The 16,552-nt window shown below is 46.1% G+C and overlaps 1 protein-coding gene across 1 annotated transcript in view; it reads right to left on the reverse strand.

Moving 5' to 3' along the window:
• Positions 1 to 16,552, reverse strand: part of LOC112559660 (teneurin-m-like) — a 163,007-nt gene that overhangs the window by 81,966 nt on the left and 64,489 nt on the right. Inside the window, 1 exon segment of the mRNA XM_025230994.1 lies at positions 8,332 to 8,562. Within this exon segment, the coding sequence (XP_025086779.1) occupies positions 8,332 to 8,562 (231 nt within the window).

Here is a 16,552-nt window from a genome sequence, read left to right on the forward strand (position 1 = left end):
CAATCTCAGGAGAGAGAAAAGGAGGAAAGAAAGAGAGAAAGAAAGAGAGAATGTTTGCGTGTGTACACGCGCGTCAAATGGCTTCATCTAACACCTGAATTATTTAGCCAAAGTCCTAGCATGGCCTTTTGGAGCTGGCGGAGTGGGTGTGAAGGTCGCAGACACCTGGTTGCCGCCACTCCCAGCGTGGGGGCGTTGGACTGAAGACGACGGCGACAGCGAGGAACCCGGCCACGCACCCGGCGCACACCGTCCCTGTCGTGACCGGCTAATGAGGCCGGCCAGCCACCCAGCCAGCCAAGGACACGGACCGAAGGACCGAATTAAGATTTTATAGAACCTTGATCAAGCTGAAGCTGTCATTGGGTGTATCACCACAGCGAGATGCTGCCTCAAGATGGCTCGGGGCAGAACACCCGATCTTTGTTGAGATGCCAAGGATGGGAGGGATGTATGATTGAGTGTGTGGGTCTGTGATCGTCCAGGGCAAATGAGTCAAGAGGACGAGTAAGATGGAATTCCTGATTATACAGGATGCAAAAAGGGATCGAGAAGCGATAAATTTATAGAAACTAACCTCCCGAGAAAGGGGAATCCCCTTGCTTTATTATCTGCGAAGACAAGAACTCTACTGCAACTGGCTTCAACGTGTACATCTGTCTTTTTCTTTCTATATATATATGAATATAGGTCTGTACTTGCCTCGATTAAACAAAAGAACTAACCCTGTCTGCAACACAACCAGCAAATTTATTAAATCTTCTGGGCAACTGTAAGATGATGCGCGGGGACATCACGACCATTTTGAACGACCGCCGCGTTGTGATGGTTCTTGGCCAAGGCGATCTGTTCAAATACAGTTGTGGTTATATCGCATGTACAAAGGCGATGAGGCTGTGGAGAATTGAACCCTCCCTTCCCTGTGACACCATCAACTGACGAAGGCACACTGATCAAGCGAAGAATGTATACACCTACGACCAGTACATCATGGGGGGCAGGCAGCTGGAGATGTACCCGTCTTGTTGTCTGTGTGCACCCGGCCTCACCCAAAGGCGAAGCCTTAACGAGTTCCATCATCTTTCATCTTCTGTTCTGTTCCCTCCACACACCGGGTTTTGAAAGACATGAAAGTCAAATCAGAGCAGCACGCATCAGCAATAAATCAATTGTAGTCCCACCCGGAAAGCCTCTTCTCCCATTACCTTCAGCAAATCCGCTGCATTATGAGTAAACAGAATGCAAAGCAACACATACATCTAGTCACCGTTTCTATAAAGGAAGGGAATTTCGCTTGCATCTCCCGACAACCACATTATATGGCCAGTCAAAGACAATTATTCTGGCCGTGGGGAATAAAGGTAAATGGCCAAAACTTTGAAAAGTTAGATGGACCAGCTGCAAAAACTAAGACCCAAGGAGTGTCTCGTGCATTCTCCAGGCTAACGGACTGGTAGTGGTTTCTGAACTTCGTCAGATGTTGGGAGGGATTGTGTTCCGAGCAACTGCCAGCAACAGTTTATGTAAGTAAGCCTCTCAGAATCCAGAGAAACCGCAAGATCACCCAGCAAACATGTCCTTTCTTGCAACCAACTGTCCTTAGCAGTGTTTTATTGGACCGAAACGTTTTAGTGCGTCCTCCTCGCAAGCAACAGACTTGTGATAGTGTTCGTTCATACGGCTAGATGATTTTAATAAGGTTCTTTACTGCATCCAAATTGTGTTGTATTCATGAATGTGTTAGTGTGAGTGTGAGTGTGAGTGCGTGCGCGCAAGTCTTTATTCACTACACTTTCTTTCTCTCACACTGAAACACACACGCACGCGCGCAGATATGTGGAAGCACACATAAAATTAAATGTTAAGGTTACCTAAAGCAGGGAAAAGTCGTTGACTTGATGTTAGCAGAATAGTCAGTCATTATAGTTAAAAATCTCATACAACAATCGTTTTACGAAAAGGGCCAACATTTAAGGAGAAACCAAGTGGTCTCCCTTTGTGATTTGATAAGTTGTATCGTCGTCAGCACAGACTTATAGGCTTCAGGATAATCAGGGTACTTTCCTGCTAAGTAGTCTTCCCGAGCTAATGTCATCGTACTTCTAAGCTTTTTTAGAGTGGGTATCACTTTGAAATTTCCCGGATGATGTGCGCAAAAGACGATCGACTAAAGTGCTGACAAAGACAAGGACAAACAAAAAAATAATCGCAGTCGTCTCCTTCATCCACTTAATTCTTCTCTAATCTCTTGTGGGAACAGGAAGACTACAATAAAACACAAGGTAAAGTCAACAAAGACGAATAAACCAGTGGTAATACTGTAGAAAGGTAGATATGCTTCTTACCGATTAATACGCCGGGTCCAATGGAAACACTGATGCTTGCTTGCAATACTGCAACTGATTTACCGCCGCCATTAGAAGGCGAGAACAAGCGAGCACTGAAGCTGAAGAGTCAGTGCTCTTAATGCCAAAGGTGATCAGATAGTGTTTTTTTTAGCAAACAGAAAAAAAGTAACACGAACATGGAAAAAGGGAAATTCTTTTTTAATGCCTTGATCCTCACACGAGTATTAGCCTGCACTTGAGTGCATCCTCCACCAGCTCCACAGGCTGCGATGCACACAGAAGGTTGTGGAGGTCGCTGGCTTGTGAAACGCGCTTAAGTCTGAAATTATGTGTCCTGAAAGCGTCCACACAAAAACTTTGAAAGGTACCCCCATTTGACGGGAAGTCACCTATAGGAAACAGAAAAAAAGAAGAAGAAATGGAGAGAAAGACGGGAGGAAGAAAAATATACGATAAAGAAAAATAAAAAAAGAAAAAAATGACAAAGAAACAGAAAAAAGACAAAAGAAAAAGAAAAAAAGAAGAAATGAAAAAAACAAAAAAAAACCAAAAAAACAAACAAACAAAATCAAAGGAAGGGGAAGGGGACGAATGTAATGACAAAATGAAAGAGAAAAGTGGATGAGTGCACAGAGTGCAAACAAATCCCCGGAGCTGTAAGCTGTTGGGTATACAGTGTCTAACAGACCTGCCGCACAAACAGTTTATTGCCGCGACTCCCAAAACACATCATAAAAGACAGCAGCCAGGGGGTTTTTATGCACGGGTAAGCTCCCCGCCATTCTCACAACACCCTTCAGGACAAAAATTGGTCTGCATGACAGTTTGGTAACTGCCATTAATACAGTCTCCAGGCGCACACTCACGGCTGCGCCAATCCAGGAGCGGCGACTAACAAAGCTTCGATCGCCATTCCAGACCACCTTTTATTAGCTTTGAAGACCAACAGCCTATCATGGGCTGTGCCTGCTCCCTGGAGTCCTGTCGTCCAGTACTTTTTTTCCAAACACACCCTTCCGATTAATCTCCTCTAGGTTTCTTCCAGATGGACACCTGCACCTTCACAACGATCATTAGCAAGAGGACTTGCGGGTATTTTTTTTTTTTGGTTTCTGGGTATGTTTGTGCGATAATGATAATAATGATGACGACGACACTGGTTGTTGCTGCTGCGTCTACTCAGCTCCGGCTACGACAGCGACGAGCCAGCCCCGACAAACAAAAAGGTAAACGTAAAAGGACGAGAACTCCGCCAAGAGTCAAAACGTGGTTCCAGGTAAGGGTTATCTGCCCCTATTATCCCCCCTCTTGCTCTTCAGCTCCCACCTTTCCTCCCCCCCCCATCCCTAGGCACGTGAGTGCGTGGAGTTAGATGAGCCTCCATCACGTCTCTGCGACTGAAGATTGCTTCTTAGTTAATGAAAGCCTTTCTTGCCAGCAGCAGCATCAAGTCGCTGGCGTCATCAGCCGCTCGTTTGTTGCTGTTACCAACTCGTGCGTCTGTTTTCTTCCTCCTGTAAACTTACACTACAATTACCCACCCAGCCTCCCACCCGCCATCCTTCCGTGCGTTGCGTGGCAACATCAGCAACCCCTCGCTGGCTGTCGGTGAACGAGGCCCGCCACCCATATATTTGTGCGCGTGCGTGCACGCCACCCGTTATGCGCGGCGCGGCCAAGTGCGCGCTCACGCTCCCTCCCGATGGCACTGATGCCTGGTCCACTGGCTTTGTCTCTCCTGACTGCGCTCTGTGATGTCCATGGCATGAATTAATGAAACTCTTGTTAAATCACTTTCGCTCGCTTTACGTCAGCAATCCGCCATGCCACCCTCTTGGCTGGGAACACTGCTTGTTGCCAGTTCCACCACGCAGGAACAATAAATAAATAAATATACACAGAAAGCAAGCAGAAGAAAAAAAGAAAGAAAAAAAGGAAGCAAAAACGAATAAAGGTCAAAGTAAAGAGACAAAACAATGAAATAGAGAATAAAAATAGAAACGAATAAACTTATACAACCGATTGCTTTCCAACGCTTAGAATATTTTATTGCACTAACGCATCTCCACAGAAAGTTAAAAAAATGTTGAATCTCTACAAATTTATTTCGCGTTAGACTCGATGTTTTAGTATCTTTACAAAAAAGGTGATAGAGAAATCTGTTGCTAGGGATAAACTCTGCTACAGACATGGAGCATGGCAGCTTTATTGTCGATACTGCCCATCGTGCGAGTACCGTGCACAAGGCCAAGACTGACAATGGCGTCCAAGAACTGCTAAAATAATTTCTTGTCCTTGCTGATGTGTTATTTCCGGAGGGCCAACTACATCTTTATGTCACGAAATTGCTTTGTTTCTCGGCAACTGGGAGTCCGGCAGGTAAGAGACAGCACGCGACTACAGGTATCTCGCTAATGGACTTTCAAGGACAGACTGCAGAGTGAGGCAGGGACGTGGAGAGCTGTGACCTGTGACCTTTTCTCTTTATTAGGTCATGCAGAAGCCAGCGGTGCCAAGAAGAGTTGCATTCACTAGGCTACGCCTCTTGGTTGTGTCCACGACCTTGGGAGGACTGATGTTGACAATATAAAAATATCAAGATGTTGAGGAAAAGGAGAAAAATTAGCGGCTGGTGGACGCAATGGCGGAAGTGGGCAGGTCCTCTGTCCGGTGTCAGCTCTCCTCTGTCAGCGAGCGAGCATCGTATAGCCCAGTCTTAACAATTCTCGGATGGTGGGAACTTCCGGATATCGTGGAATACGTGGTTGGCTACAGACTGCGTTAATAAAAACATTGATTAAACGAAACCTCGAGAAATATCTCAACAGTGCATTAGGCTGTAGTCAAAATGTTGTTATTGCCTCCCATGATTCTGACTAGCAATAGAATGATGATAAAATGATTGGACAGCCATAAACGGGACCATGCTTACATCCGGACTTTAAGGACTCAATAATCACAAGGCTCATTGTTTTTTTTCAGATGACTGAACTGTTCTCATGCAAGACAGCACTTTCCAGAATAGTCCCTTCTCGAGAATCAGACCCAACGCTCGAAAGACTAAAAAAAGTAAAACAATCAAAAACAACCAGCCAACAAATAATAAGCCCAGTGAAATGATATAAACACACATGTACGCTGTCAAAGTTACAGCCATTGGAGGGTCAGGGTTAGAGATGGGCGTTGGGATTTGTGACATCATGGGTTTCGCGTTTCTGTTGAGGGTAAATATCTGTAACCCTGCCCTTCAAGAATGGCGGGGGATAGATTTAGAAAACAATATCTTGTATGAAGATAAACACCAGATTAAAAAAAACCACAAAGAACAACAAGTAGTTTGGCTGTCCATTGGTCTTGTACTGACACCGAAGAGACAAGTCATGGACGAAGACAGTCTGCGCATGTCCAGAAGCTACAGGTACAACCATCAGCACTGCCTACTGCTGTCTGGCGGTGGTGGGTGCAGACGTAGCACGTAGTCCTCCGTCTCCTGTCAGAGAGGACACGCTACACAATTTCTCGTTTAACGTCTCTCACTGCAAGTTGCCAGCCATCGATTTCTTGTACGCCTTCATTCCATCCATGCTTACACGATTACCAAGCATTAATCTGATACGGAGAGTCCGTGACAGCATGCGGAGGCTTAAAAAAAAGAACGAAAAAAAGAAAAGGGTTAGCCGACGCCAGGGTTCAGAAAACGACAGACTAGCAGCTGCAGCAGCAGCAACCGTAGCACCACCACCACCACCAGCAGCACCACCACCAGCAGCAGCAAGACAAGCTCCTGCAGTCACCGAGTACAGGCCTCAGACACACAGGCGGATGGGAGACAAAAGGCCCAGCGTTCGAATCAGCAGGTAACCCCGCCAGATGAGAGGGAAATTTGAAGGCGCAGCCACGTGAAGAAAGTCTGACATCCGGGCCTCGTAAGTGAATCTTTTCTTTGAGAAATTGCTGCAGCAACAAAAGGCGACGGCGTCTGAGTTTGTTGTACATCTAGCGACAGCCACAGCGACATGAAGTCTTGTCTCCTCCTATTCAAATAAAACAAGTCTGAAAACTACACAAATTAAAAAAACAACACACAAAACCCGACTTTTACTGCTGAAGCTAGAGTGTCGTGTGCAAAACTTTGCTGCTGCCCTTCCCTGACAGCCGTGTGCAAAAGGCAGGGGAGTTCTGGGACATGAAACTTTTAGTCAATCGCCTGAGAAAGCAGGTGCCCGGATCGATGAAAAGTTTACATTAAGAGTCGCGAACAGACAGCGCAATCTACTCCATTAACAGCCGCGCTTGCCTGACGCCATCTTGGCGGTGCCGCGGCACTTCACAGATCACTGTAGCGCGTAATAACAAGGCACGAGACGAAAAGAGTGCGAAAGAAAGCTTCGCACCAACTGATACGTTCGCATTTTTAGGCTTTTCTTTCTTGTTTTTTTTTTCCCCTCTATCCCTCTCTCGCTCAACAGCGGGCCCGAACAACGAGGACTCATCAGCTGTGCGCAAAAAAAGAGGAGCTGTCTTTGGAAAGCTAAACACGACACTCTAAACTCTTTGAAGTCAAATATATCAGACCTATCAAGCTTGTCAATCTTGTGTCTTGTTTTTTTCTTTTTAAGTCGGCATGAGCGCTTTAATTTAGCTCACTTTCTCTCTTGTCAGGCTTGCTTTTGTTTCCCCCCACAAACGCCTCGCACTCCCTCGACCCCGAATAACCTCCCCTACCTTCGCTTTCTTGTCCGTTATCTTTATTCTATGCTAGCATGCGCGGTTTGTGTGAGTGGGTGTGTGTTTGCTGCGCGTTCGTGCACAAGAATAATAAACGCTGTCCCCAGACAACAAGATAAATATCTGAAATAAACGGAAGCTACAAACATCAGGATGTGGAAGTTAAAGTCCCACAGTCAAGTCTTTGACAGAAATGTTTGTTCAATAAATCTGTTTGCATTCAGACTGGACCCTCAAAATTACCCGCTATCAAGTTGCAGCAGTTTTTCAAAGTCGTATCCCCAATGTATATGCTTTTGTTTTGCTTTCTTTCTTTTTCGTCCCCACGCGCGTTTCTGCACACACACACACGCGCGTACGTACGCACAAACACACGCATGCGGGCGCGCACACACACAAACAGATCACATGTCTCCGTTTCATGAACAGATGCTGCATTTCCTCGGCGCCCTGTCCTACCCCCGCCCAGTTTCTAGGAAGGAGGGAAACATCTACACTGTATGTATATGTCCAGACAGATGCTGTTGACGCTGTGCCGTCAGATGCTGCTGACGTTGTACCATCGGCGCCAGTCACCACGACTTGCAAATGAGTAGCGAGCGCCGTCTGGCGTTGTCTACACCAGACTCGACTATCTATTCCTGGAACACTCGTGGCTTCAGTCCTGGGACAGTCTTGCTTTCCACCAGCATGTGAATAACAGGACTGCCCGTGGTGGCATGGGAGCTCACAGTTACGACACGTCGGCACAGACAAACATACTTTGGTATGAATGAATAAAACAAAAACAAAGAACAACCCCCAAAAACAACAACACCACAAACAGGACAACAACAACAACAAGCTGCTTCGAATAATCCATGCGATTTCTTGGAATTAGATTTTGCAGGAGACACATCTTCACTTTTTTTGTCCTTTGACTTTCTCGCATATTTCTTCTCTCTCTCTCTCAAACACGAAACAAGCAAGAGAGACAGGAGAGAGAGAAGGCATGCACGGAAAGATCAAGTACACCTCTGCTCATGTTACTGAGAACATTTGTTTACAGCACTGTCACCTGTACAATTTCATTTATCTTCTTGACCATCCTTGTCCCTGACTTAACACGCACTCACGCACGCACGCACGCGCGCGCACACATAAGCACACACGCACGCCAAAAAGATTCAACATAGAAGCAGGCTAGCAGGCAGAAAGACTGAGCGATGAAGTGAGAAAGGGAAGACAGAGGCGGTAAAGAAGCTGTGGTGGGTACCTGCTGTAGTGAAGGCGCTGCCTGGGTTGTTCTGGACCATGTAGGGGTTCTCCACCTCCACCTCGCCGTCGGAGAAGGGCTGCTGGCGTCGGAAGTCCGAGTCGGTGTAGTTGCCGCGCATGGATGGTCCGAACGAGTGCTGACGGTGAGGCGCGGGGCTCCGCTGTGGAATGTCTTGAATGGGTGGCGGTGGCGGTGGGGGAAAGGTCGGCGGGGGCATCGGCAGTGTCCCTGGAGACAAAGCAAGAGGACGGCCATGAGGTTCAGTCAAATCTCTTTGAGACATCTAGCCGAACATTCGCTACAAAACCAGACACAAGACGAAGTGGAATTGAAAGGAAAATGAAGCAGTTATAAATGATTCTGTGTTGATGTAAGCAATCGTCCACGGGTGGTGTGACTAGATGTCCTCAAATGACCTGATGGTTACCTCCATCACCAAGAACCCCGTCCCCAAGCTGACATATCTTTCAACAATCCTTTGCCCTTTGCCCTTAAATAGCTTTTGTATGACAGGTGTGGGATATTTGCTCGCAACGAAGCCAACGACAGACATGTTTTGAATTTGAGACAAAACGACAAACATGTTTGGACAACGAAGCCAGTAACCAGCTGTTAAGGCCAGTCATCAGAATGTGCTAAAGACAAGTTCAGTTTTTTTTTCATTAAATTTCGGCATCTGTCTGAATAGTGGCAGTTGCAGGTAGCAGAGAAAGTTACTGATGACCTCGCCACGCATGCGCGACATCGGATTCCCCACGATGGTCCCCATCATGCACCTCGGCTACCTGGCTTAGATTTGCCTGTCATCGGCCATATTGGAACCAACGCGCTGGCAGAAAACCCACGATTAATGGTCATTTGCCTTGATTTACATGTCTACTCGTGGCCACAACCAAAGTTCATCTGAAGTCATCTACATAGCGCTCAGCGCCCAGGTGAAATGTTCATCTACAGCAGTGTAATTGCTATTCTTTGTCCATAGCCTATGTTCATCTCTCCTGATTTACAGGCTACCCCAGGTCCCGACCAATGTTCATCTCTTGTGATTTGCATGCCTTTCTGCAGTCCTCCTTCATCAAGTCTTGCTTATCGACGCAGCCCATTGAATCTCTCTCTCTGTGAGAAAAAAAAAATAAATAAAAGAAAAACTTCATGGACTTTTTCAACATTAAAGCAGCGTAACGTCCATGGTCAAACGATGCCATTGATCACAGATGAAAAATATACCTCGGTGCCATCGGGGCGCCCTGTGCGCGAGAAACGATCTGACGATGTGGGGGCGTGATGGATGGGGGAGGGGTCAGCACGACGCACGTGCGGTCCGAATGATAGAGGTGAGTTATTGGACGAGGAAACTGATGATTCTGCTCCTGGCTATGGCGATGATAATTGATGAGCTGATATGTCGTTGAAGGGTGCTAGAATTGTTGCCGGCATTATTGACTTTTTTTCCTTGATGATGTGATTTATGTCTAGTGACTAGCAACGGCGAAGTTTATTTTTAACGTTTAAACATCTGGTGCCTTCGATTTTCCCCTATTCTACCATACAGTGACTGTTGGTGTAGAGAATGCATAGGCTGAGGCACTTCTTAAAAGTAAAAGAAGTTAGATAACCAGGGACACTGAGGAAGAGCTTTTTTTTTTTTAACAAAACGAGAGCGGAACTGGTATGGGGTGAGCGAGTTCCGACTACAATAAGTTCTTCAAAGGCAAGCCTCTACGGTTGCCCTCGATGGTCCTAACTGATCCCTTAGGGCGCTCTGCACGCTGGGGTGTTGTGATCTAAAGCACATGTTGCAGGGTCTGGTGTGGTCCGCCATTGTACTTCCACCCTCAGACGACACTGCGATGTCCCCCCCTCAGGCGACGTAACTCACGTTTATCTCCCTTTCTGACAAGTTATACGCAAGCCGCGACTGCATGACGCGCAGCTCTGGAGGAGTTAACTCCCTGGTTGGATGCCAAGCCATCACACAACATCTCGTTTGAAAGGCAGAAACGTCTGGAACTGTAGATGCACACAAGTCAGGGGCGGCTATCGAATATTTGCATCTCGTCTGTGACTCACAGACAAGCAAAAGAAATGGCAGCTCTTTTTTTTTATTTTTGGAGGAAGGATGAGGGGGAGGATGAGGAGGAGGGGGAGCTGATCCGTAGATTGAACCATCGCTTGTAGTTATGTCTGGCGCGCTGCCAGAATAAAATGACGGCAGGCAGTTCCCAACGGACTACTTTCTTCTCCATCAAATCAAGAAACAGCAAAAATGACCACGTGGATTTCTCGGCTGATTTACCGCAAAAAAACCTGCAAAAGTTCGTGACAGGTAATGAGGTATACGGGGGCTTCTAGACAAATGAAGTGAGCTCGGCATTGTTTTCTGCTTGAAGCACAATCTCTGTGGAAACGCAGAGTAAGTAGGAAACGATGCTCCCGATGGTAAAGGAAAAAAAAAACAAAACCTGCCCCCAAAAAACCCCCCAAAAGAATGACAAAATTCTCTAAAAAGTAGTAACGCAAATGTATTCAATTTCCAACATCAATTTTGGACAGAGTCTGGTTACGGGCCCTACCCAGCAGGCAACTTCCAGAGAGAGTATCAATATGACATATGGGTTGCTCGGCGATTTACTGCAAGGCGCGCGAAATGAGTGCTGTATCTCGTGGCATCAGCCTTCGCAGGGCTCGGGGTGGTGGTGGTGGTGGGTGGGAGGACCCGAGCACAGAATAAATCACCCCAAACACCCGATGGAGCGCGCAGCACAAGATTGCCTCAGAAGCATCTGGTATCCTCCGGGGAGACGTCACAGTACATCAGCCGTCCGCGAGCACAGTGGTGGCACCTGGTCTGTAAAGGAAAAGGGGTGAGGGGCGGGGTTGGTCGCAAAAGCTCGCCAGAAGCAGGTGCCTTACTTCCCCTTTCTCTCTGTGTCAGTTAATAGCTAGCGAATGGAGTTGTCTGTCGCTGGTCCCACTGATCTGCGCGGGGCTCGCTCCGGTCGAAAATATTGTTTCGTGGGGAAGACGGATTGACATGTTGCGATTAGGAGTAGGTCGTCGGTCCCCCCCACTGCTGGCATCCTATTCCCGCTGAAAACACTCGGACCGGAAAACCGGTTGGTCCTCCAGGGACAGCACTCGCAGTTACTGTCACCGCGGCGGGTCCGCTAGGACCAAGATGACCGCCGTGATAGAGAGTCTCTACAGAGAGTACAAGAAGGTCTCACCGCACCTATCCTCATTAAACAGTTATCACAAATTCAACAAAGTCCGCTCAGCCATCGCATACCCTCACTATTCCTGAGATAATCAAGGAGAGAGGTTTGGAACGTGACACGAGATGGCGCAGCGGTAACACCCGATAGAGTGGCTAGACCTGTCTACCTGTGGTACCGACGGCGATGCCAGCGCCGCCCAGCGCTCTCTGTCTGTCTGCACGGCGGGTACCGCCTGCCCGGACTTAAATATGAACCCACAGCCACAGCTTGGTGCTGCGATGACAAGTTTGAGACATTAAAATGGCCGCTCATCCAGTAAAGCTGATCACGTTGAGCCACGTGCTGACGTACCGTCACAAATGGAGATGCGACTGAATGAAAAGCCGGCATTGTGGGATTTAAAAACTGTCATGGCGGTAGGAAAAAAAGTTAATCCTGCATGCACGCACTCGGCACTTTTATCAAGATGGTAAACTGCCTGACACGTCAGGCGTGATTGTCGTTTCTTTGCAAGTCGCGGGATATTTTGTGGCTTGTTGCACAAACGACCGAAATATGAAACTTATTAAAGGTATTTTTCACTTGATGTGCAACGGCTCTAAATCCGTTTCCACGTGTCAGCTTTCGCGTAAAGATATTGCATTTCCCACGCGGAAAATAAATTCACACTTTTTCCTGTAAACGGAAGATGTGGAGATGATCATCATCTAAAAACGATGGCGACTGCATGGAAGACGTGCCGGACACCCCATGAAACGGAACAAGGGCGCTAACCCATCGTCGGCCCTATCCTCTTGTCAACGCCCTTTGTGGCACAAGTTCTACAAAGTTAATTCTAGAAAATTCTTCAGTGTGTTTTTTGAAAGACTAAATGACGCTTAATTTGTCGAAACTGAATATAAACCATCTACGTTTGAAGTAATCTTTTGGCTCGGTTCAGGTAACACTGATTGTGCTGAATAGTCAGTTCTTTTAAATTCATTTTAGAGGATTCTGCGGAGCTGGCAATGCAGACCACAACAATCACAGAAATGTCAAACGACAGTTTCCCGTCATTTTAACCGACTTTTTGGTGTCTAATCTTCTGCTTATCTCGACAGAAAATGTCTGCTAGGGAAAATTCATTTGCATGGGAAAGTTCTCGGTTAGAAAAAGTGGAGACACATTAAAACCATATTAAGGCATGCATACTAAATGATCTCGCGACAGCCACGCGATTCTCGTGCCGCTGCTAACAAGAGAGATTTCATTAATGTTCCCAAAGCGACGAGACTGGCCGCAATATTGCAATAAAGTAATTTTTGTTAAATCTCCGGCACCGGTCATGCAAATTTATCTCTTGCAAATTCGGTCAGAAACGAGGCTGTGTGTGATTTTTGTCCGCCACAACAAGCGTGTGTGTGTGGTACAAGCTGGAATAAGGGGGAAAGGAACAGTGAAAGGACTAGCAGGATGCAATTTTATCTTGTAATAGTTCACAACGATCACTAGGAACAATATGCTTCTACAAGTCCCTTTAATATGATTTATTTTTAAAATTTACACTCCTTTTTATGTGGCATGGCTAAAGACAGAAAAATATGTTTGAACTGAATGTAAAATATTACCGAGGTTGGCTGTACGGTGTAGGGCATTAAGCCGCGGTGACTGAGGTCAAAACTGCTTGACCGCGGCTTAGGTGGTCCACGGCTTAAATATATTTTGGATAATGCATAAATTACAATAAATAATGAGAAAAAGTAAATGTTCTTTGATCACAATTTTTTCTCACGTGTTGACATTTTGACAGTAGCGCCGTAATCAACTCCTGTCAACACCTGTCTCGAGTGTTTGAGAGGCCATGTCCAGGTCCAAAGTGTCAAAAAATTGGGATCCAAGCATTTGCGCGGCTTAAGCGAATTTGCGGATTACTGGACCGCGGCTTAATGGCCCTACACTGTAAAAAAAGCTTTATTTTGTTAACAAATAATTTTTGTAAATTAATTTCATATCATAATACACAAGAGGATATCTAACATTCAGTTTATTAAAAATAACAGTAAACGATAATGCATTTCTCTTTTCTTTTTGCTGACATCTTTCCAACTCACAGTTGTTTGCACTAAGCGGAGAACAGAAGGTCTCCAGTAATATGAAAAATGTATGACTGGCGTGACCTCCGTGTCGTCTGATGAGAAATGCGCATGACAATATTGTTCCTCCAAACAAATGCTCAAAAGACAATTCAAAGGAAGGCCGCCCACAACTGTTGCTGCTGCCGCTGCTAATTGGTCCCGTAATCCCAATGACATCTTACCCACTTCCCCATCCCTAAAACATCAAAACCAACAACATTATATAATTTATCGGACAAATCCTTTTTAAGAGGCGCAACGACTGTTTGAAGTGTTCATCATTGCGATTAGTTTGGTGGTTGTTTGATGTGTTCCCGAGCGAAAAAGATGTCGGCTGTAGGAGAAAACATATTTTTAAGGCCTACTGAAATGTCTCGGTGTAAATGGACGTACCCTCATTCGAGATGTAATTTAAGGCTTTTCCAAAAGAAAAAAAATCCAAAACAAAGAAGAAACAATCAGAAAACAAAAAGCCTGGAGAATCAGAAGAAGAAAGCCTCAATGAAAAGTGTAAAAAGTGTGTTGTGAGAAAGCACAATAAATCTCGGAGGACACTGGGGGCGTCAAGCCAGTGATTGTACCTGAAGCAACTCGGTTCACGAACAGCTACAGACCTGCAGCAACAGAATGACACTTCTTGTTACCAGGGTCACCGTCCATTGTGTTCCTCTTTCCCTGACACCTGGCCGCGATCTCCCAAAACAAAACATAAGCAGGGAAATTAAAGGAAAAGCGTGGACTCATTATCACCACAGCAATCAGTGACGTCACACGCAAAAGACTTCCGGCGGCTGGGCTGCACGCGCCACTCCATTTCCTGCCAAATACCGTTTGAGATTTCTATTACCGGTACAATACCTTCCTGTGACAATGGACATCGCGAACAGGTCCAGAGAAAAATGATAGGCATACCGCATTGCGATATCGAAAGCCAGGGACAGAACTTTGCCAAGTAACCGGACAAAAATTACAAAACATTATTCTAGCACAATGCACGAAAGAAATCTCAAGAAGAGATTTTCTGCCATTCTCCTAAAAAACAAGACGAAACAATTGCTTTCTTGCATAGCGTGATGGGTGATCTTCCGCTTTGTCTGACCAAAAAACGAACATAATTGGATCGGGTGATTATTCCTGGAGGGGGAAATGTACTGATTCTGTGACTAGAACACTGAGGAACATACAGACTATAGCGATTTTTTTTTGACTGGGTTGGATTTAAAAAAAAAAAAAATTAAAACTTGACTGTCATATACACATTTAATCGCACGTTCAGTTCTGACGAGCAGTGTTCCAGAACATTCGAGGTCCGCACATTAAAGCATCGGTCAGAATGAGACATCAGAAATGTCAGCTAAGAAGACGGTCTCGGCTCTCATTTGATTAAAATCATCTAACGGCGGCCCCTACAGGCATTCACGACTCGCCCAGATGATCTGGTCGACTTTTGACATTCTGTTATTTCATTACCAGCGCATCTAGACGTCAGCAGAGCGGAAGACAGCAAATTAATACAATAATTCCTTCGTCGACTGCACAAAGGTGGGCTTAGCGCCAAGACACAAACATCGTTCGATGTTCGCATCACATCCCATGTGGATGCCAGTAGGACTTTTTCTAAAGAAAAAAATCAGTAGGACGAACTCCAGACTGAAGACGCCTATTTTGCCTATTCATGCTAAATGAAGGAGAAAGTTGAAAGCAGCAACTTCTGCTTTACTTAACAATGTACAGGTGGAGGCAATGCTGTTCCTGCTGTTATCTCTTTTTATGTCATGGTAAAGGCCGAATCATAATTTACAATTTTCTTGCTAGGGAGGTTTTCTGGGGAAGGGGGAGTAGTTTAGGCTGGCACTGGTCTAGACTGGGGACAATGCCACGTTCAACAAACCGTAGAACTTATCGTGATAAGTAAACTGCTGATATCTGAAGGCCGTTGGTCAACAACAACGATACCTTTGTCTCGTCATTCGCGGTACCTGAACTGGGCCAACGGTATTACAATGGCACACCTGTCTATACCTGTCCACATCTGTCTAGTTCACAGTTCTATTTTTAGTTTTTAAAATCGTGTCACTGTTGTGGTGTCCCAGTTGTCTAGCGGCTCGTTCAACACGTCCTCAACATCACACCGCCGTTTGTTTCCTGACTGTCAAGTGCAGCCTACACGTGTTCTCCCCTAAAACGAGGCTCCGTCAGGCAGGCCGGTAGTTTACACAGGAAGGTGATGCCTCTTCTTGCCAGCTCACTCCTCATCTTCATCGACTCACGTGCCCAGCATCGCCGCCAGGTGGCAGCCAGGTTAACTCCACGCCAACCAGATTATGGAGTTGATTTCGGAGGACGAACACAAAGCCTGATGGGGTGAGAGGGGGGAGAGAAAAGAGGAAGAGCGAGGAAAGGCTGGGAGTGGGGTGGGTGGGTAAAAACAACAGTCGACGCGTGAAAGAAAAGCATTGTTAGCGCATGCTCTCTAGTGCGAATGTTAGAACTTCCGGTTTCCGTATTAAAAAATCGTGCCACCTTTTTTGAGCGAAACACTGGGATGAGTACGGTGCATTCCTGGTATGTTGCATGGGGGAAGGTGGGTGGGCAGGGATGATAATGAATACAGATAGCTTGCAGCAGGATTATAAACTCTGTTTCATCGGCTGAAAAATCGCGAAGAAAAAGGAAATGAAATGGGCTCTGGCAGTCACACACCAAGGCCAGCACCGGTGCAACAGAAAGGAGTCAACACAACGTATCCGAAAGAAAACTGCAGCTGTCTGTCTTTCACTCTGTGTGTTTAGAAACGGTGGGAGCAGGAGGATACATCTTCCTGCCAAAATGTAATCTATGAAAATAATGCAGGAAGCGGACTTGCTGCGCGCGCACCAACGAGCT

This window comes from Pomacea canaliculata, linkage group LG3 (assembly GCF_003073045.1).
Source record: "Pomacea canaliculata isolate SZHN2017 linkage group LG3, ASM307304v1, whole genome shotgun sequence".
NCBI classification, from domain to species: Eukaryota; Metazoa; Mollusca; class Gastropoda; order Architaenioglossa; family Ampullariidae; genus Pomacea; species Pomacea canaliculata.